At 37.1% G+C, this 23172-nt stretch overlaps 4 protein-coding genes across 4 annotated transcripts in view; 3 read left to right on the top strand and 1 right to left on the bottom strand.

The window, feature by feature from the left end:
- The first annotated feature begins 62 nt into the window (after positions 1–62).
- On the top strand, positions 63–1452 carry LOC115451805 (dolichyl-diphosphooligosaccharide--protein glycosyltransferase subunit 4). The gene is made up of 3 exons (XM_030180182.2): positions 63–197; positions 387–506; positions 1383–1452. The coding sequence occupies exon 2, from the start codon at positions 401–403 to the stop codon at positions 503–505; it is 105 nt and encodes a 34-aa protein (XP_030036042.1). The 5' UTR covers positions 63–197; positions 387–400; the 3' UTR covers position 506; positions 1383–1452.
- Positions 1448–6000, bottom strand: LOC115451804 (lipase 3-like). The gene has a single exon (XM_030180181.2). It carries the CDS (start codon positions 5846–5848, stop codon positions 4448–4450), a length of 1401 nt encoding a protein of 466 aa, XP_030036041.1. The 5' UTR covers positions 5849–6000; the 3' UTR covers positions 1448–4447.
- A 9060-nt stretch (positions 6001–15060) lies between these two features.
- Positions 15061–16873, top strand: LOC115451798 (lipase 3). The gene has a single exon (XM_030180172.2). It carries the CDS (start codon positions 15102–15104, stop codon positions 16779–16781), a length of 1680 nt encoding a protein of 559 aa, XP_030036032.2. The 5' UTR covers positions 15061–15101; the 3' UTR covers positions 16782–16873.
- Positions 16874–18964: 2091 nt separating this feature from the next.
- Positions 18965–23172, top strand: part of LOC115451803 — a 22441-nt gene continuing 18233 nt past the window's right edge. The window contains 1 exon segment of the mRNA XM_037439312.1: positions 18965–19313. Within this exon segment, the coding sequence (XP_037295209.1) occupies positions 19163–19313 (151 nt within the window). The 5' untranslated portion in view covers positions 18965–19162.

Genomic DNA, 23172 nt, shown 5'->3' with positions numbered 1-23172 from the left:
ATGACTAAATATACTTTTATCATTGGTCCTACTCAACACTAGTTGACAGTAGTTTATTTGTCTCTGACAGCTGACATTACTGACAATTACTGACGTGTACCAGAGACCAATAAACAAGACGTGTACCTACTGTTGTTTTTGCGTTGCGGCATTCTGATTCTCAATATATAATTTGTGTAAATAGCGAAATACTTAACGTAAGTCAGTTTTATATACACAGTTTTTCTAATGTTTGTTTTTATTAATAGGTATCATAAAGTTTCATTCCTTAGATAGGTAAGGCAAACATAACCAAATCCTTCCCCTTTTCAAACAATTGAAGAACGTGCATAGGAAACCCAGTTGCATTTGAAACATGTTATAGCTTTGTAAACTTTCATTTTCAGACTTTCCCGCCACAATGATTACCGACATCCAGTTGGCTGTGTTCTCGAACATTCTCGGAGTTTCTATATTCCTGCTGGTTATCCTGTACCATTACATTAGCGCTAATTCTAGCAAGTAAGGTATGAGTTACGTCTTTTATCATTTTAAAGCTTAATTATACCTGTATTAATAATAAATAACCATGGTGACTTGGGTCAGTACAGATGTTCAGTATACATCCATTAAAAGGCTAGTGAAATACTGGTCATTGGTGGGTGAGGTACCACTATTGATCACATTACTACTATTGGCTGTAACCTCGGTATCATTGTAGACTGCCGCAATAAATGTGGGTAGTATGTTTGTTAAAATACTGAAATGTCTTTTCATTGCTATAAAACATTATAATCTTTGTTGTATATTTACTGTTGTCAAAATGTAATATTTTTGAGCATTTTATGTTATCTATTATTTTGTCTTAATTTAAAGTACTCAAAAACATTTTTGATATATCACTAGTTCACTATCACAAATTTCTATGTTACTTTTGCAAATTTAATTTATATATATCAGATGAATTGCATAGAATGTTTTAGTGAGGGTATTTGTAACACTTTTTGCTATAAAAACACTGAGCGTTTGACGGACCGAGTTAGTTGGTTGCTGACAGTAGTTCCGGTCAGTTGGTGAGATATTTGCGAAAGTATTTCTGTAGTCAGTGATATTTCTTTTACTTTAATTAAAATCGAATCAGTTTTCTAACACTATAGAATATATATTTTAGTTGAAATTTCCTGTAATCCCAAAGGATAAAATAAAGGGGTAACCTTGAATTATTGTCTATTCCAATTATGACCAAAACAATAATAAAAAAACAACTAATAAAAATATACCAACATGATAATAAAAAAAAATTATAAAATTAACATAGGACCTTGTAATACTGAGCCACTAATATAATATACATTTTGGAAATCTTCCTATTGAATATAAAATTTGTTATTTTTATTTTTCAGATCCACCTCTAAAGATTCTTCAGGAAACCATCACCATAATTTGTAAGATGTTAATAAAAAACAACAAATATTACTTGTTTTATTTTTATGACAAGAAAATATGGTGACCGAATACTATCTCAAAGTAGTTTATATAAAAAAATAGAGAAACTACAACTTTCTGATGTCAATGTAGATGGATTCATGTTTGTGTATGTTACATAATACACTCCCTTGGTGGTGTTGTTGGGTTCGATCTATCACATCATGGGACAGAGTACATACAGTGGGAAGTGATTAGAATAAAATGCCTTGTTAAATATTTACTCATATTACCATAATTTATGTTTACAATATTTTTAAGATTTCGGATTATTCCGCTCAATATTAGCCCTCAGTCTAGAATTTGGGCCCAAAATGGCGAGAATATATTTTTTACCTCTGGAGGTGATTGATTGACCTGACTTCGGTAGGTAATTTTTAGATTATTTACTCGAAAAGCGAGACTGGCAATAATGACGTAGCGTGGGTTTTTGCCGCCCGGGCGGATCCAAAAACGAAACGAAAGAATCACGCGAGCGCCTTCTAACCACTGGTACATGCGACAAAAGTTAAACAAAGGTTTTATTTTAGGCATTTTGCCGCCCACCTGAAAGTGTTTACCTCTCGCCCCTTCCCCAACTACACTACCCTTGACGTCACTGACTAACATGTCGCATGTTTGTTGAACTACCGCGCCTGCTCCAAAATAATAGCAACAAGCGAAAACAGTCATCTTTGTGGTTAACGTTGCTAGTGTTCATGATCAGGCGCGAATACCATCAGGTAACATAAGCCAACTGCTCAGTGCTCGTCTGCAGAGTCAAAACTATTTTACGTGGAAAATGAGCCATCTATTCCCCTTGTCCCCCACGTTTTGCCCACCATTGATGGACAGCAGGGACTTTCCCGCCCTCACAGCCACCGCTATAACTCCTGTAAGCCAGGATCAGCAGTGGCACGCATTTAACGACACCGAACGGTGAAGCTCGGCGCGTCTCAGGGACTACTTTGTCTATCCCACAACATAGCATAGGGCACAGTTGGAAATATTGATAAACAGGAAAAATATTGCGATGTTCATTTTCCCCTTTTCACAATATTTACCCTTTTGCCCCAATTGCTCCTGATACTGGACTGTACCGGTCGCGAAGTTTTACTGCGTGCGCGGTACGGCAGCGCTCTGAGGTCCTAGGTTCAAATATCACTTTGCCCGATTCGGGATTTGATGAGTCTGAAATTTGTGCGCGATATGGGGATAGGCTCACTCTCTAACACATCATGAGACAGAACAGTCTTGGCGAAATGTAAGTGCCCTGATTGCGCCTCTGCATACCCCTTCGGGGCTAATGCGTAATGCGTGATGTGTATGTATGTGTGTGTGTCGTACTGAGGGACAATGCAACTAATTCTTTCCCATTGTCCCCCATCCATCATCCCTGATGTTCGGCATCCAGAATGGCTATAGAATCCTGACTATATAATTTATTTAAAAAACTAAATAAAATAATATGTAACCAGTGTAAATCGCTGACACAATTCAATGAAGTTAGGTATATCGAACATAGTTTTCGCAAATTCAGCGTTATCGAACAACCGTCTGTTGTTAAAATACACAACTTAGATTGCAAACAGGGCCGCATTCAGAGTGCGATCGGTAAAATAATGAATAGATATTATATATATAGGGTTAGCGTAAATTTAGTGGGTTTCGCATAAACCTGGCTCGATGTTCAGATCGAAGAGGCTTTACTTCGTTACACTTTTCATGAAATAATTCCCTTTGAAATTGTAACAGTCAAGTTTAACTACGAGTGGTATTTGAACAGTGAAAGCACATACCGCCAAATTACAATTTAAGAAACAGTACTTCTTCAGTGATAGACGGTAACTAATGATATGAGTTTTTATGTATTTCGTTTTCTTCAAAACCTTATTTCATGTGATAATAACATATCATACGTACGTACACAAAATAATCAGTGAGTCTTGGCCACCGTACTCGCCAGGGGGGGGGGGGCAACCCCCAAATGTAAAGCAACCAAAGTCTTAAGTATTTAATTTGACTTGACTTTCTTGATCGATCATTCGAGTACGTAGAAACTCAAGTGAATTCACCAATTCCATTCCTTATATTCCGTACGCTCAATTACGCTCTACTCTATGTTATTGTTAAAACGGGAGAGGGGGCGTGGAGAAGAACATGTGCTCTCAACTTTCCTACAATTCATACTTTTCCCCATATCAACTTGCCCCCCTGACCCTCACCCTTGGTAGTCGCTCTAACACCCGCCCTGCACTTATTATTGTCACGAAAAGCTGAACCAAACAATTTGATGACACGCGGCCAACTCGTGAACTTTCTGCAAGTCACCCGATCAATTTCCTATGTTTTATTTGTTTTTGTATTCAGGTTTTGTTTTTATCATCAGTTTGAAGATTAAGGCATTAGATCCCTTGAATGAAGAGCTACTAAATCTCTGGCATTATAAGATTAGTTTCTAGTTTTAGCGCGTGGCTCTGCCCGTATGAATGAGATTTCCCGGTGTAAACTTTAAATACTAAATTTGAAATTGATGACGTGATTCATAATCATCGGTGAACTAAATTTCATTTAAATGCGTTCGGGAGTTTAAGCGTACAAAAACCTACTTCTTAAAGAATCCCAAAGATCCAAACATCTTAGTAAACATCCACATTTATAATGAGGATTAATAAGAAACAAGACTAGCTTCTGCTGACAGGTCCCAAATCCTAAATTGCCAGCTAAACTAAGTAACAAAGAAATACATGAAACGATGTTTTGAATTTTAATTAGGCATGGACTCCTAAAATATTTAATGTGCATATTAACAGGAAAATGCGAATTGGAAAGAATATATAATTATCTTCTTTGTGTGTGTAAGGTTACATTATTTTTTGGATTGTAGTGGTTTTTGGAGTCAGTTTTATTTTGTTAATTACTTGATTCACATAATTATTTTTTTTAATATACTAAACGGCATCATTAATTGTACGTCCTTGCGACATTTATCTTTATATTTAAATTAAAAAAATAACAATAATTTGCGAAGTCTCTCATAAATTAAATATTTAAAATCCTTTGCGAAAAGGAAATCAAGGTGATTAAACGGTTTGTAACGAATTTTATAAATATCCACAGCATTACCCAGCATATTGTAAAGTTGGTCAACATCGTCGGGGTGCGCGAGCCAATCTTCATCGCTGTAAAAGAGCGAAACTGGGGCAACCACCTTCTCTAGCGCATACCTCGGAGGCACTACCGTCCCGTATCTATTATAATTTTCCGCCGCACCGTAATCGAATTGTCGGAAATCGCCCGACAAAACTCCTTGGCCGTAATGAGCGAACTGTTTCGCCGACGCACCAGAAGGCGAATGACCGAAGAATACAGGCAGATTGGTTACATTCAGCTGGCTGAATCCCAAACCAGAAATTAGAAACATTACGTTACTACACAGGATTTCGGAAAGAGGCCCTACGCCACACATGAATAACTTCAATATTCTTACAAAGGAATTGTCTGGAAGGAACTCGTACAAGCCCAGTGATGTGGATAATCCGTGTAGCACAGGAGTTCCAGTAGCTAAAAACCTCACCACTGGCGATCTTACGTTCGACATGAAAGCCACCGGCGACAGCGCGACCATCAGCGATATTTTCTCGTTGTATTCTGGTTTTTCCGAAGCCATGACGAAGAACGATGTAGTGCCTTGCGAGTGACCGATGTACTTTAGTGTTGTTTTGTTCGTAATTTCCAGTACGTAATCAATCATGGCTGGTAGATCATTTATGCCTATTTCATGCCAGGAGAAATCCCAAAAATCAGGATCTGAAGGCTTCAGGCGGAGATGTCGCCGGGAGTGTTTATTCCCACGGGCGTTCCCCATCCAAACGTCGTAACCCTCATTAGCAAGCAAATAAGCTAGTCCACTTTCTGGACCAGCAACCACGTAGTCATCAGCGCTCCCCAGCAGGCCATGCATGAGAAACACAACAGGGCCGTCACTCGGTATCCTGAACAAGCTCAGATCGTATTCATCTTCAGTGATGACACGATGGTGTTGTATCGGATATCTATATTTAGTAATTATCTGTACGATATCTAATCGGACGTCTTCGTTCTCCAGGCCAGCGTTGTAGTCATCGAGAAAAGATTTAACAGAACCGAGTGCATTACTGTCGCTGATTAGGATCGGTAAAACGCTGTTCACATTAAGCCTTCGAGCTAGCGCCACCGGGATTCTATTGAATGTTTGTACAGCGGTGGTGAGGATGTTCTCCGAAGCTTCAGTCGCGATGGTTACCAGGGGATGGTTGGTGATCTCATCTGCAAGCTCTCGCGCTTTTTTAATGTTAGGTAAGACGCCACCAGATAGTTGTCCATAACACAGGTTGATTGCCACAAACAACGTGATTATGTTCATTTCACACAAGTTGTCCCACACAAGACAGATTTTAAACTGAATTTACATCCGCAAATCGACCTTCATTCTCGACTTTTAGTAATTACTATCAAAACAATGGTTTGTTTTTTCAATTACAACGCGTGAAGACTTCAATCGAAACTTGTTACTGTGACAATGCTCATGAGAAATGTATGTCCATATCCGCTCCTATAATTAATTATAAATCATACAATCTGTGCAGCGGTGATGTAGGAAATCTGAGTATTTCTTATTATAGTCAGTAATGAGTTGATTCACTGTGGACAACCGCTAGCGTAGCGGACGACGAGCCAGCTATGAAAATAGTGGCCACAGTTCGGATCCAAACATCATGTTTGTATGAACTGTAATTCTCAAATCAGATTTTTATGGAGCTAAAAGTCCCTTTAAGTATCCCGTTTGAAGTTGAACTCTGTTCGACTGTTAGGTAAACCTGTATTTAACCTGAAAACCTGTTGGGTATAAAATTTAGTTGGAACTTACCGAAATTTTATATTTTTATAACCTCTCTTAGTACAAACTTGCTTCAGGATTCCGAAGGTGCACACTACTCCAAAGCTGCACAATACCTACTATGCATATAGCAGTTGCAAAGGGATATGGAATGTGAGAACTGTTTCCACTAAGTATATGTAACTGTTTCCGCATCTTTTGAAATAAAACGATAAACAACACTTGCATGTAACATTACATATAAATTATACATAATGGTACAACAATATAAATATATTTTACATATACACACATATTATTACGCCTTTATCCCCGAAGGAGTAAGCTGAGGTGCAACCAGGTAACCATTTCTCGTCAAGTATGTCACAGGCATAGATTCCTGACTCCGGGCTGATAGGGAGCAGAAAAACCTAAATATCACTGCTCGCGTCCGCATTTGAACCCGGTACCTCACAGCAGTGGTCGTACAGCGAACACAATACAACTACGCCACCGAGGCGGTTTAGTATATTTTCATAAAAACATATTCAAGAATTACCTAACCGTTATGTCGTTTCGACATCACAGAAAATGATCCAAGGCTAAGGTAATCAGAATATTTATGGGAAAGTTCATTAAACACGCTCAGACTCGAACCCGCAGTTCTCGAGTTAAACTACACGACCGACACGTGAGGATAGAACTATGTATACTCGTACAAGTGAACAGCATGCCAAGCAACGTTGTCAAACATGTAGCGCGTCAATATCATTGTTCATTGAATATGGTCTCAGTAATACCACAAGCTACAACCATTACATAACCACGTAATTAACTAATTAATAACCATAATTAATAATTATTTTTTTATTTACGTCAAAGCGACGTGTACGTAGTTAAATAATGGTATTTTTTACAAAAAAAGAATCCAGTATAATAGACACTAGAAGTAAAATGTTGACTGTTTATAACGTTTTGACATTGAATAACGTGACACCCTTTTACCACTCACTTTTGCTTGCAGTTTAGCCCTCCGTATAATTCTTTACGTGTTTATAAAGCTCACCTAAATTACTCTGAATAACGTTGTATAAATAAGTCTATGAAAATACCATTAAAAATCTATGCGGCCACTTCAATGATTAGGGTTTTATTAGGTAGAAAGTCCTTCGTGTACGAGGTTAGGTATCTACTTCCACTATCTCTGCTACGGAGCTTGCATTATGCAAGTTACCAGTGCTATCGTTAGGTTAGGTTAGGCTTATTGTTGTAGTCGGGTCTCAATGTTGATGAGACTTTGCAGACCCATGCACATTTTGTAGTTCAAAGTTCTAAGCGGCGCTCCTGTTTATGCCTTTTGGGCAAAGTGTCTGAATATTCATTTATAAATAAAACAAATTATACTTATGTTTTAGTTGCAAATACAGTCTAGTAGATAAATAAATAAATCATGTAATTGCACAATAGTGTTGTGGCCTTGTGCACGTTATTATAAGCCATGGAATCACACGTAATACCTTATTAGTCTTCGCTAGCAATCACACTTTACTAGATAAACATCTGTTCTTTATAACACACAAACTTAGGCATTAATCCATAGATACCGCTAAGCCTTATACAATTGTAAGGAACCGTAAGACCTAGGTGTTTTAATCAGGCTTATAGAATACAAGCTTTTGCTCTTGCACTTACACTTGCGTTTGCGTTTTCGTGGATAAAAGTTCCGCTATACATTTCCCGGGATAGGATCTCTATACCAATTGTCAAAAAAGGTGGGTAGTTTTTGAGTTTATCGCGTTCAGACAGATGCGATGAGGGTCTTTGTTTTATAATATATTTTTTATAATTATTTAAGAGGATAAATTCTGTCATACATGATTGTTGCATAACTTTAATCTTTTATGCAGCTCATGCTACGTAAGCTCTCAAAGGAATATATTTTCCCCGTTTTTGCAACATTTTTCATTGACGCACCGCTATATTGCTCATATTTTTTTTATTTATGCTCCGTTCCTAATGTTCCTAGCGTGATGTTATAGCCCAAAGCCTTCCTCGAGAAAATAGCTATCCAACAGTAAAAGAGTTATTCAATTCGAACCAGTAGTTCCTGAGATGAGCACGATCAAACAGACATACTAATATTTTTCTACGACACCCTCCATGTCCTTTGTTAGAGGTGCAAAGTGCAAATGAAGCGCCGTTTACGCAACTTCGAGAATATTCGGCAAATGTTACTTACAACGGTATTAAATGAAATAAACTGATTCCGTACATACTATAATTGTACGAAGCCAGCTTGCTGGATTTCATAGCAAGTCCGTACATCCATACTTTAACTGAGACTAAATATTAATTTATTTAATCATTCATATGAATTTCATTTTTGACGGCGGCATGAATTTTCACGGCTGAACCGCTAAGCCGGTTTCAATAAAATTTGTTTGAAATAGTTTGAAACCCTAGGAAAAATATCATAGGCTACTTTTATCTTACGAAAATGTCTAGCGGGATTTTTTCTAACAATTTTTTGTGGGACGGAGCCGTGATCAAAAGTTAGTAATATAAAAGTTCCAAAATATTATTATAATGGTAAGCAAACGATCATAGAATATATAGGTATGATTCTCTCGAGAGTTTTATTTATTTAAATACGGACTCCTAAAATTACACGTGCATGTATCTATTGTAGTTTCGTAAGTGATGAACTGTGCTATTTATATTTGTCTATTTTTCGTTTTAATAATAAACAACAGTATTACTTCTTGAATTTAAATAAATATTTAAATATATTTAATGTAAAAAATACAGCCAACTTCAATAAATTACACACCATTGCTCCAACTCTGTCTAGCCTCGGTGGCATAGTTGTATTGGCCACGATACTGATTTGAAATCCCGGGTTCGAATCCTGTGTCGGGCAGTGATAATAGATTTTTCTGCTTAGTTTCAATTACAAGCTCGGAGTCTGGACTTTGTGTTCCTTGTGGCGATAGGCTTGCACTTTATCACATTAATAGTGGAAAACAATTTGCAAAAGCGCAAGTTGTGTAATAAAGCTTATTACAAGATCTCAGAATACCTTGAGGATATAAATGCCTGGGACTAGGCATTTTTGTGTGATTGTCTTTGGAATCATGTCAATTGATCGAGATATATATATTTTTTTTTTTCTCTTTGTTTGTAATATAACTGTAAGCGGCTTGAGTATGAAATACTCTCTAACTGTCTGTACCTGCGGCGGCGTCGTGTGACGGGTCGGCCACTTCCCTACAATATGGTTGAAGAGGCCGATGGCCGGCACATGCGTCATACTCGTGAACGGGTGCTGCTTGTGTGGACTGTTCTGCCCATTTCGCTTACATTTCTAATTTCTAATTGCTAGAGGTGCTGGGAGGAAATAATTATAAGGATAATAGAGAAATTTCATGATTCCTGAGAGGGTTTGTGCAGTCATATAAAAAATTTAAATTAATTTATTCCTTATTTCACGAGCCTATAAATGAACTGCTCTAAACTTTTTTTTTCTCTCTGCTCACTTTATCATGTACTGTAATCTACCCTAAACTGATTGAAAAGAGCAACACCAGAGTTTCTTGCCCGTTCTTCTCTGGTGAAAACTGCTTTCCGAACTGGTGGTAGAGTTAATATTGACGGAATCTAAATAATGTATAACATTTTACAGATTCAAATAAATCATTTCATTTCATTTCAAAAGTAAGTGCCTTGGTTGCACCTCTGCCTATAGCTTCGAGGGTAAAGGCGTGATGTCTGATGTTACTCCAAGATATAAGAAGACAAAACAGTGTTAACCAAATGGATTCTAGTTTGCATAGAACATATCTCCAAATAAAATTATTCTAATGATGGAACACATTTTTTTTACGTTAATTAGTATTCAATATTAACTCTAATTGGGAAATAAATAATATGTATAGATTATTAAATTCAAATCAAACTCTTTTGAAATTGGAATTTATTCCCAGTACGAGTCAACCCCGTATCACATAGGATAGATGCCAACGATTCAAGAAATCAGAAAACCAGAATAACTTCACATAAAATATATTTAAAATACGACAACACATTAATTAATGATGAACAAATAAAAATTCCCGGCCGTCATTTTATTCCTCATCAAAATAACTACAGATGTTCTTCGCTTTTTACTTACCACGTTCATTAAAACCGCGTTAAAAATGCTTATCGGGATCTCGCGTTCTTTAATTGCGTACACATTACCTTGTTTTTAGGGTTTCACACGCAAAGGAATCCATAACAAAGCCTTTGGGGTCTGTCCGGCATATAAAAATGCGGCATAATTAAGCTGTATTATGATCCGTAATTGGCAAGGGGTTGAAATTTTCGTAGAATGGGAAAAAAAACCTAAAAATAATAATAAAACTTAATTGCTATAAGATTAACATGAGGTAAAAATTATATTATTAAAATAAACTTGGAAAAGGTACGCCATAATGTTTTGGGGTACTTATGGAACCCTCATTACGCGAATCCAACTTAAACTTGATCGTTTTTTTCTATTCATATGTATTTCAAAATAACAAAAGTCATTACTTATTGCCTAAAAGGAGAAATTGTTCTCGAAATGGTCATGTGTAAAAAACATTCGTCATGCAACAATCACAATAAGCGAAATTAAATATTAAATAGCTTTTTGTCCATCACACGTTTATAGTTTGCATCTCATTTGTAATTAGGAACTGCAGCCATAAACATGCCACTATGCCTTCCATATGCATGGCAAAAATTTGCAATTCAATAATTATTATGTACTTAATGTAATAATAACATCAGCCCTGTATTATATACTTGCCCGCTGCTGAGCACGGGCCTCCTCTACTACTGAGAGGGATTAGGCCTTAGTCCACCACGCTGACCTAGTGCGGATTGATAGACTTCACACACCTTCAAAATTCTTATAGAGAACTTCTCAGATGTGCAGGTTTCTTCACGATGTTTTCCTTCACCGTTAAAGCGAACGATAAATTCACAAAGAATACCCACATATTTTTTTAGAAAAGTCAGAGGTGTGTGCCCTTGGTATTTGAACCTGCGGACATTCGTCTCGGCAGTCCGTTCCACAACCAACTAGGCTATCGCCGCTTAATGTATTGCTTATTTAATTATTTGCATTTCATATAAGTACAATTTATGTAATACATAGGCGTAAGTATTATGAACTATTTTAATTCTGGGTACGGAAGATCTAAGTATTTCAAGAATAAAAATATCATATATTCACATTATACATGACTAACTTTTGCCTGCAGCGCCGCCCGCGTGAATATTTTTTTTTGCGGGATAAATATTTTCGCGGGATTAAAAGTAGGTAGCCTGTAGGTCTAAGAACTAATGTAGCTTCCTATTAGTGATTTTGATATTCGATTTAGTAGTACCTGAAATAAACGCGTTCAAACAAACAAACTCTTAAAATTTATAATACCTACATAGATTTTTCATTTTAATTATGAGCAATAAATAGATAGTGTGGTGGCAGTCAGTAATAAATTTGTTTTGAAAATTTCATAGTAACTGTTTACTCTTTTGACGAAATTGAGTCTTGAAGATACAACTAAAATAGAAAATGATATAAACACAAAATCGAAAATACATACCAAGCAATACATTGCAATATTACTAAGCATCTGAAATGAACAACATCCTAACTGAATATTTATTTTTTTGCCATAGGTTCATTTCTTACTTAAAATAACTAATCTATTCTTCTTTTCAAATAAATACTTATTGTGTATAAAAATAAAAAAATATATTTATTTATTGCACTTCGTACATATTATCATGTAAAGGCGGATATAAAGCCACGGGCATTCTCTACCAGTCAACCAGTAGGTTGATTCCCTATGCTACTCGCGATAACACACCGTAAACGCGTGTTGTCAAAACAAGCTCTAAACACAAACGCGTTTCATACACGCGCCACGATGTGTAATTGAAAAATAGGTATTATGTATGCCGTACGATAGGTTGTCTATGCTTAATATTTTTATATTACGATGTGTTAATGCGTTCAGAAATCTTTCATCCCCTCGAATCGGCAAGTATCGGCTTTTTGAAAAGGTTTTTTGTTTGTATTCGTGATATTAAATGATGTAACTCGAATAAATCACTGCCAAACTTTATTTAATCCCATTTTTGTATATACTTAAATGTAAGAAACATGAAAGGAATATAAAAATAATTTAAAGAAATTTCTGTAGACTGTGATTGTTTTCAAACGAAAAATATTACTTCAAAATGATTGTCAAATGTCAATGTCATAGACTTATTTACTTGATTTGTTTACTAAAGCCACATTTTAAAAATTGAATTGAATTGATATATTTAATGCTACTGAAGATTTTACACGAATGCTGTTATATGAATAAGAGTAAATGCTGTTGTGCTTATGTAGTTTGTGCTAAATTGGCGCTAACAATGTATATTAAGAGGAATTCTACGGACCTTCCATCATAAAATTTGTTGCAAAATCGTTAAGGCATTAACTCAATTTTTTTATTTAGTTAAATAATGTGACGAGGATGCCGTTTATCTGATGATAAGCGATACGACCGCCCATAAACAGTTACAATGCCATCCGGAACTTTGAATTGCAAAGCACTATGTGACGTTCCACAGTAGGTTTTCAGAATGAGATAAAGATTTTAGGTCTTATAAAGTAATTACGCTAGTTACAATTTCCTCTAAACTGGTACACATCAGTGCATGGACACAGTTTAACTTGGCTATAGAAACAGACATTGCCGTAGACACCTTATAACTATCAAGACAGACATTCACATATAACAGACTTACCACCAATAATTAAAATAAGTGTATATTGCCTATTAAACGTTATTTTTAAAAATTTATAGCTCTATTACCTAGTAACTTCTATTAGCCGCCTCAACCGGCATTAATCTTTTGGAAAAAAAGTACTCTATTCAATCCACAGCTCACTGTCTGAGTACCATATTTCATACACATTCATTTAGTTATTAAGGTGAAACTGATTAATTAACAAACATTCACTCATGTATAGAAATTTTACTTATGTTATCTAAGACTGAACAATAAATAAAAAATAAAACAAAGATAATGTGTTGTTAAAACTGAGTATATTTTACTATTATTTATTTGGAATATCTTGCATTACATTCACTATCCTGTAAAAATAAATAATTTTATTATTACATTTGATATTATCAGTTTTGTTAACATTAGTATTCAATGTAAGATGCCTTTGGTCTCCTAAAATAAAAAAGGAAGTGTTTGTACAAACAATTTTAGATTCAACATGATTACATACTTTTGTATGTAATTGTTTAAAATGATTGGGATTACCTACATGAAATTTTTGCTTTGTTTCCCTGGATCGATATTCACACTTTGAAGATTTTGATATTTAATTTAAAGCTGGCTAAGCCCTTGATTAAGACCTCTACCAATTACTTATAACAACAATAATGTATAACTAGTAAAAATTTCTTCAATAATCTTTATTGTTATCAAACTTTATAGGTACAAAACTTTCACCACAAAGAAACTACATAGTATTAATTGTAATGTACATAATTAAGAAAACATATTGTTTAAAAAGATACCTTCATTAGTGTTTTATATTTGTTTGCCTATCTATTTACTAATAGAAATATTACATCGAAGTAATAAAAATAAATTTGATTGAACTCAATTGTTGTCAAAAGTCGGGTTGCCAGTAGTAAAGTAGCTTATTTTTCACCGCTGAGCCCATAACACAAATTTGACTATCAAGATACAAAAACATAGGTTTGAATATTAATTCGATCATTTAGGATTTATGTTTGTTTTGTTTCTGATAAGGTAGAATATTATATTTGAGTTTTCACGATGTAAAGAGGATACTATCGTCAATAGAAATTATACAGTCGTTGTATCTAAATAATTAATTTGTCTAAACGCGCATAGACGCGCTGGATTGCCGCACGTTATTTTGACAATTCGTAACATGCCCGTAAGGCGGATGTGTCACACCTCATCGAGTTCATGAAATGTCAAATTAGCATCCAGAATACTCTTACACAGTCATAACACGAAGTTAACGAAACACGCCGTGTTACAAGTTCGACATTGTCGTAGAGAATCATGCCCCTGAAATAGTAATGGTAATGAAGAACAACTTATAAGAAATGATTTATTCACGTATCTAGTATCTACTTATTGAAACCCTATGTTAGCACTGGTCAATTGACATTTCATACAATAGGTCTTAAAATTGAAATTGAATAACAGTATTTACTCAGATATGAAGTAATAGACATTTTGCTTCTAAGCAGTAACAACCCATGAGATAGCAAACGGGGCGACAGCTTTGGCTATCTAGGACTTCGTTCTTGCAAGGGGCACAGAATAAAACATTATCCTTCATCGCCAATCACCTATTTTCTAATACACATATATCTCAAAATTATACAAAAATAAAAAAATGTAACTCGAATAAAAAAAAAAAACACGAATAAGTACCGAACAGAAATATTGATTTACGAATGTGAACAATATCCAAAAAAATCTGTTATAAAAATACAGATCCGCTTAATTTTGAAGTATACGCAGAAAACGCTGTAAAATGAGTTTATACTATTCTCATTCTAGATGTCTATACAAATAAATAACAATAAGTAGGCGCCGCTGAGCTTGCATTTAGCCCCATCGTCTAGCTCGCTTTAGTTGCTGAATTTACAAAAATAATTATATAAAAAGGCCTGTAATCAACAACCTTACACAAACCAACTTGAGCATCTTCAACATGAAGACAGTGGGTTTGTTTCTGTGCCTGGCCCTCGCCGGAGCCTCTGGCAGTATCTTCAGACGAACACCCACCACCGACGGCCTCATCGTGCAGCCCCTGGACTACATCCCGCAGCAGGTGCCCATCTACCAGCAATACCAACAGACGTTCGACGAATACCAGAACCCGGAACACAACCATCACCACGAGAAACAAAACCACCAACACAAGGACAACCATCGCCATCACTCAAGCTCCTCATCGCATTCAAACTCGCACGAATCTGAAGAAACTAAAGAGAGGAATTCCCAAGAACACACCAAGTCACACCATGACTCCAAGTACTGGAAGCATTTCACATTCGTGAAGAAGGATGGTGATATGGTGCCCGTCTACGGCGACCCCATAGTTTGGAAAGGTTTAACCATCGCCATTGGTCCCAAATCCGTCGTGCAAAAGGAGGAAGATATCGAGAAAATTTTCGGCGACGCCGAGCAAATTATGAAGAGCATTCCTGAAGAACATAAGGCCAAGTTTCACGAGGCTCTCACATCCGCGATTAAGAACGACCACGAGGACGCCCACCTGAACGCCACACAATTGCTGCAGAAGCACAAGTACCCCGTCGAAGAGCACATCGTGAAGACCGATGATGGATACCACCTCACCCTGTTCCGCATCCCGCCTAAGGTACAGGCTCACGATGTTGTGAAGAAGCCGGTCGTGATGTTGATGCACGGTCTCCTTGGAAGTGCTGACGACTTCCTGCTGCAGGGTCCTGGAAAATCTCTCGCCTACCTGCTCGCCGACGAAGGCTACGATGTATGGCTAGGCAACGCCCGTGGCAACAAGTATTCCCGTCACCACGTAAGCAAGTATCCAGCCCTTAACGACTTTTGGAAGTTCAGCAACGATGAAATCGCCCTCCATGACTTACCAGCCATGATCGACCATGCTCTCCAGACTTCTGGCCAAGAGAAGCTGCACTACATCGGCCACGCCCAAGGCACCACTACGTTCTTCGCTCTGGCATCTGAAAAACCCGAGTACAACGACAAGATTATCACCATGCATGCTTTGGCGCCCATGGCGTACATGACCAACACTCGCAGCCCGCTCGTACGTATGATCGCCCCGACCAGCAGCTTCTACGAGCGTCTCCACGAACAGTTCGGAAACGGTGCTTTTACCCCGAGCAAGGAGCTGGTACACACCACCGGAGGCGCCATGTGCAAGAACACAGTCGGCTGCGACAACATCTGCTCCAACTTGAACTATGTTATGTCTGGCGTTGATATGGAGGATGCTGACCCTGAGATGATCCATGTCATCATGGCCCACCTGCCCGCCGGAACATCTACGAGGGTGATAAAGCACTACGGTCAGGGCGTCGCTTCCCACGAGTTCAGGAAATACGACTATGGAACAGAAATGAACAAACAAGTTTACGGCACTCCCGAGCCTCCCAAATACGATTTGCAGAAAGTCCAGACTCCCGTGTCTCTGTACTTTAGCGAAGAGGACTGGCTCGCCCATCCCAAGGACGTTGAAAGGTTGGCGAAGGCTTTGCCCAATGTGAAGACCGTCCACAAGGTACCAGAGAAGCACTTTACACACATGGACTTCCAATTTTCGAAGAAGGCTCCCGAAACTGTTTACAAGAAGGTGATGGAATCAATGCATGCGCCTACACAATAATTTATTTGTAATTACAATGACTTAAAATCGTTCAATATCTGTTATGATAATTTGTTATACGACACTGAAATAAATCCGTCCATTCAATTATACGCTTTTGTTTTGATTTTTTTCCACATTTTTCGCCAACATTTCCATTTCAGATTTGAGGAAATTAAGATTTCAGAGCTAGGTAAACATGATGTTTTCAGTTTCTAAATTAATTGTTTCCAAAGAATGCTTAGAAGCGACTCGTGTAAAGAAAACTAAAATTAATTCTCTATTATTTTATTTAATATGTTGTGTGATTAAATTTTAAATAAAATATTTTGAAACCTACTATAGCGACAATAATAACAAATATTATTACGAACATCTTAAAACGAAAACATGGAGATGAAAGTGACACACACATTCACACCTATTTCTTCTTGAGGCGGCAGGCAGAAACGCAACTCTTGCACCCCCTTTTGGTCATGTGTGTTACATGTAGGAGAGCCTATCTCCATATTAGGGACATAATACAGACGCTGGGCTGATATTGAATAGAAAAACCCAATAACTATCACTTTTGCCAGGCTCGAGCTTCCAACTGGAGACCTCAGCGAGGTAGTAGTACTACAATACATACTTATAGGTACATTTACATTTGTATTGACCTCGCTATTTAATTTTTTACACAACGGAATGACCAGACAAGCACGAAACAGGCTTGATAGTAAGTGACACGTCCGCCTAAAGTAGCAACTAGCAACCCCACTAAAATGAAATACAATCTTCCGTGTAGTATCCTAGGCACCTCGCTCGCCTCCTGAAGATTTTAAATATGTTTCAAGCCCTTATTATTTGCCGTGTAGTTCAATAAGAATATAATAACAGACAGTGGCGGCGCTAAATAATGCAAGGCCCCGGGCGGAGAAAAAAAAAGGTTCCCGCTTTTAAAAGTTTCGTCAATAAGATCATAAAATTTGGGTTCTGCAAGGCACCACGTGAGGCCCCGGGCGGTTACCCGGTTCGCTTCCCTGAAAGGCCACCTCTAATAACAGATCTTGTACATTGTTACTTGGCTGCAGGAAACGACAAAGCGATTGCACCTAGCCCGACAGCTTTTTTCATCGAAGGGGTAGACAGAAAAGTAATAATATAAGAAGTGCACGCACTTTCCGCCGCGTGTATTCTGTTCCCCTATCACATTATTGGACACAAATTCTAGATTCCAGGATGATGCAGAATAAACCAAATATCACATTGCCCGACCCGGGGATCAACCTCGCGACCTCAGCACTGCAGTCGTATCGTAATAGAACTACATCACAGAGGCAAAACAGAATTTTCTACATTTTGTCGTTTGGCCATACATATCATCAAATCTGGTTACTGGTTATGGCCTATGCTGCCGTACTAACTACAAAAGCGGTATGTCAGGGCAACCTTATTTCGAGATAATCGAAGTTTTATAAATATGGTTTTACTTATAGTTTTGTAAGTAAAACTGAGATAGAAAAACTCTTTTAAGGTTTTTTTTAACAAGTTCTATACAAGATACCATTATTTAGGTAAGTTCATTGGATGGGAATTTCTTTAAGCTATCTGACGACATAAAAATCAAGATTTTGATTTTTTTTAGATACCGCTTTTGAGCTTAGCACGGCAGTATGGGGGACATCATCAACCAGATAAGTAGGTACAAATTTCAATGTCTGGCAACGCGCATTTTATGAACTGAAGACACACATGAAAATAGAACCAATACCCAATCGCTTGCATAACTAAGTAAGCTGCCATTAGAACAGTGGAAAGTTTTATAATGAAAAACATCGGGCAATGTTATCGAAAAGCACTTTGGTGATTTATTCTGTGATTGCGCATTTGCTAATATCCGAAGAAGTCGTTACTCATGACGAGCTTAATTTTTTCCATTATTATAATATAATATTATAATTCTCTTTGCTTCACCTTGTCGCATTGAGTTGTGAAACAAAAAGTACTAAATAATATTGTGTACCCATTTTTGTTATAGTTCTGGCGAAATCCTAGAGATGGCACTAGCGCTACAACGGTTGACTGTTTGAGTCTGTCTGACGTTGAAACAACCCACGCTTTGTTTTGACATTAAAATACAAGCATCTGTCATCGAAGCGTTACCGTGTGAGCAAGAGGGCACGATGATTACAAGCGCATTAGAGTAGGATAGTCGCGCGGCGGCGCTGTAGCTTCCCGCCGTCCCCCGTTCGACAGTTGCGCTCGGTTCGGTTTGCTGTGCGTAGTTGGAGTGAATTATTTTTGTTTTCATCTTCACTGGTTGTATTATATGTTAATTTTTGATACAGAGTGGACTTGATAAATGTAAATTAGTGGCCTGGTGACGAAATAAAGTGTTCGCATGGATTGAGTGAGCAACTATGTTACCTCCCACGGCCGGTCTCACTCAAGAACACCGCGACCGGACCGATATTATGGCTTTCCAACAGAGACGCGACGTGAGAGAACTCACACGAGAGATCATTCGAGACGCCCGCGTAGCGAACAGGCAGCAGTCAACATCCCCAGGAGGTGAGCCGGTCCAAATCAAAACGACGCCACGTTTCCGCCATTCTTGTCAAATTGACATAATACGTCAAGGTGACATTTATACGAAAACAATGCTGTTTTTAGGACAAAATTACGATAAAAATAATATGTGCCCCCATTATGAGCTTGCACAAGTCCTTTGGTAAAGAATTTAGGTCTGTTACGTCACCGTAGTGCGCGATCTCGTGAAATAAAAATGGCGCCAAGCCGCCACATTGCTTATCATTAAGTGACCGTACGGTGTGTTTTTGGTCTATAGCCCGGTATATACCAATGACACGCGTTGCATTTTAATGACAATTTGACATGTGAACCTAAATATCGCATAATACGAGATGCATCAGCTGAAATGAGTGAAAGAGGCACGTGCTCGAGTTATTTTTAGAATGTCGATTTGCTACGTAACGCTCCCCCCGCGTAACCCCGATCGATAAGCGGGACATTATCGCCAGGTTTTCTCATTAACCAAGTTGATCTTTGTTATTACTGCATCCGGAGAGATTCTTTTCTTGTTGTTTGTTTTTGTTATTGAAATCCGGTTGACTTGTAAAATGTCTTGATGACAGTCATTTGACAGCGGTCAAGGAGCACACAAGATGGCCGCTGTTAAGTCAATATTGGTGTTCGGTTGAATCACGCGCCACGCCGGGCGGAGCCACTTACGCTTTGTTGATATACATGGCTGTATGTTTATAATGTGCTACAAAGAGGTCATTATTGAACTTCCTAACTCCATTAATTTTACAGCTTTCATCATTCATGGAGTAGTCACTTTGAACCATAGGTCATAGGTTCAATCCATTCACTGAAATGAATATTTTTATTATAGGCAATATTCTTTTTATAAGTAATGTGAGCTCTGGTTTATTATGTGTGTCATTAGGTTTTTCATTATGTATATAATTAAGACATGCCCTATTCAATATCTACAAAATTTAGCTGAAACTAGTAAAGATACAGGTAACAGAGGTACCTAAACAAAATCAAGAAAGTCGGAAACAAAAACTAAGCCACAGGAAAAGTATAATTTATTCTATATACTAGTAGGAACTATACCTGTGATGCTCTTTACTCTATTGATCAGAACAGTTGTTGCAAACACTTAAAATTTAAAGTGATTACAATATATTTTCTTATATTATAGATACTCCTAAATAATCAAATATAAGTAAACCAGTTTTACTGAAGTTCTCTAATCCACAAACTTAATAAAATACGGATATGCAATCATTAAAACCAATATATCTCCTTGTTATCATACTTTGTAAAATTTTACTTTCACCCTGTTTGCTGTCTTTGAAATAATACCTTTAAATGTATTTTTCAACGAAACGAAATGTATAAAATAAAATACTTTATTGGTATAATTCCATGCTCTTTACTACCTGTAAGTTATAAATTTAAGCAAACAAAGTAAAATTAAATATAAATAATCATTTAAAATTGTTGTACAAATACCTTAAAACACCATTAAACTATTAAAAACAATATATTACTGCTCTTTTTAATTTATGGCAAATGTTATTGCTATCAACCTAAACATTTTTTTATCAAGAAAACAAAACAAAATTAATACTCATAATCTATTTCTAACATAGTCCCAATCCTAGATATTTGACTGGTGTCACAGGGCTCAAATTAATTTTTTCAAAGAAAAATGTACAATATTATCACATATACAAGCAAGTTACCAACCCCAAGTATTATATAGCATTAGACCCAAGGTTTTGGAACATTACTATTGTTAAATAATTTTATCGGAAACATGATTTGTTTGTTCATTGGTTTCCTCATTATCACTTGACTTCATAGTCAAAGAACCAAAGGTTAAAAGTTAATATGAACATCCTTTGCTTAATTAGTTCAACATCAGTTATTTATTAGAATACCATATTTACTTTCTTCTGCACTGTGGTAGAGATGATTACCTGCTGTTACTCCACTGCAATAGAACCATGATGTTAAGTTATTTAACATGATGTTTTCAAGTCTTCATAACTGAGGGGTTCCATAATGTTACTATGGGAAAGCAGATTATAAAGTTAAATAATAAATTCACTATTTTATAATTACAAAGCAAATTCTAAAATTGTTTATATTTTTCACATTATATTATTATGTCAAAAGTTGACGATATCTGAAGAGATGGACAGATGTTGCCAACAATTTCAGCTAGCCATGCTCATTGACGTGTGACGTCCGTCAGTCGTCACTTTATCGAATCCCCGCGGTTACGTAACGGGATCGCGTCGCGCCCGTCGGTTGCATTCCGTCGGAAATGTCACGGCTTGTCTGTCTTATCTTAGCTCCCGTGCAGGGCTGCCAATCCAATCTAGTTTGTTTTACAGCTATTGTTGCGCTCTTTGTAGTAGGGTTGTCACTGTTAACAAATCGGAACACCTTTTGTTGGTTTTGTAATCTCAATTTTACTATAACAAATACATTGCAAAGGGGGTACCACATACACAGAGGCATATAACCAGCTCACATATTATTCTGCGAGCTTATTATCAAGCGGTATTATCAAATAATGAGATGAGACTAAAGGATAACCATAATATCAATCATGAATTTTAGTTCCGAATAGTGTCAGTTATTTTGACGTGCATAACAAGCACGTAACGCACCGCGTGGGGTTTAAGATTACAGAAATTGGCGTACAGAATACCATTCCACGCAAATTTCACGAAAATAACGTAACATGGCTGTGTTACTGGTTTACGCTGTCGTAGAGAATAAGGCCTCTGTTTCCCGCATGAAAGACTCGATTCGAAGTTCGATTGCGATGTGACAGAAAAACAAAGTAAAGTGACAGCTTGTTTGTATCGTATGATGAATGGGATTTTCGTAGGAAAGAGCCGTCCCCTCCCCTATCTAATTCATTAGGGTTCGCGGTTCTTTTATTTTTATGGGGGTGTTTGTGGGCGGTGAAAATAATTTAATAGGTTCCTATTGTCCGTTTCTTGAATAAGCTATAAAACATGCTCAATTATCAGTACTTCAGACAGAGAACAGATGCATTTTTTAACGATAATTCGCATTTTCATATCCGTAGTCAAAATATTTAATCATCTTATAGCTCAATAACACGTTAATTAGGAAGCAATGCAAATTTAGCGTCCACTCGTCACTGAACAATCAATGGAGTCTACGTAATGGTTGCACATTATGAGACTTTATCTGTGTCAGGACCTTGATCGAGGTGCGACCATTCCATATATTTACATTTTGATGACATTACCATTTATATGCAGACATGGAGTTGATTATCATCAATGTGTAGGCACGTAGTATATATTGTACCTGATCAAATAAGGACTACCATATATTTGGGTTGCACTGATAGTTATCATCTTGGGCATCCCGAGTTTCTTTAACACAAGTTGTCGGAGATTGGGGGGATCTGGGGGAGGCCCAGAGAGTTTGCTTCCAAGATAGCAGGACGTCTGCATTATACTTGCTGTCCGATCTCTGGTAGTCTTCGCCTTATCAAAAAAAAAAATATTAAATAGTTTAAATTAGTGACAACCCTATAGTCGTGATCGAGTGAACTAAACTCGGCGTACATCCTAGGGAGCTTTGTTGTCCGCCATCTTGTACCCTCGTTTGATCCTTACCATTTAAAACTGCAAGTTGATCTCGTTGAATACGTATTGACCCTTGTCCCATTTGGTAATGGAAGTGCGGAAACGTATATTTGTAACTAACATTACGCAACAGATTTTATTCATCTATTATTCGATATAAAATGAATAACCCCCTTATTCATAGACGTTATTTATCTACGGACGGAGCATTGCTGTGATAATAAGGTTTTTTCTCAGCTTTGTTTATCTGACAG

This window comes from Manduca sexta, chromosome 16, assembly GCF_014839805.1.
Source record: "Manduca sexta isolate Smith_Timp_Sample1 chromosome 16, JHU_Msex_v1.0, whole genome shotgun sequence".
Lineage (NCBI taxonomy): Eukaryota > Metazoa > Arthropoda > Insecta > Lepidoptera > Sphingidae > Manduca > Manduca sexta.
This window is presented reverse-complemented; position numbering and strand designations above follow the sequence as displayed.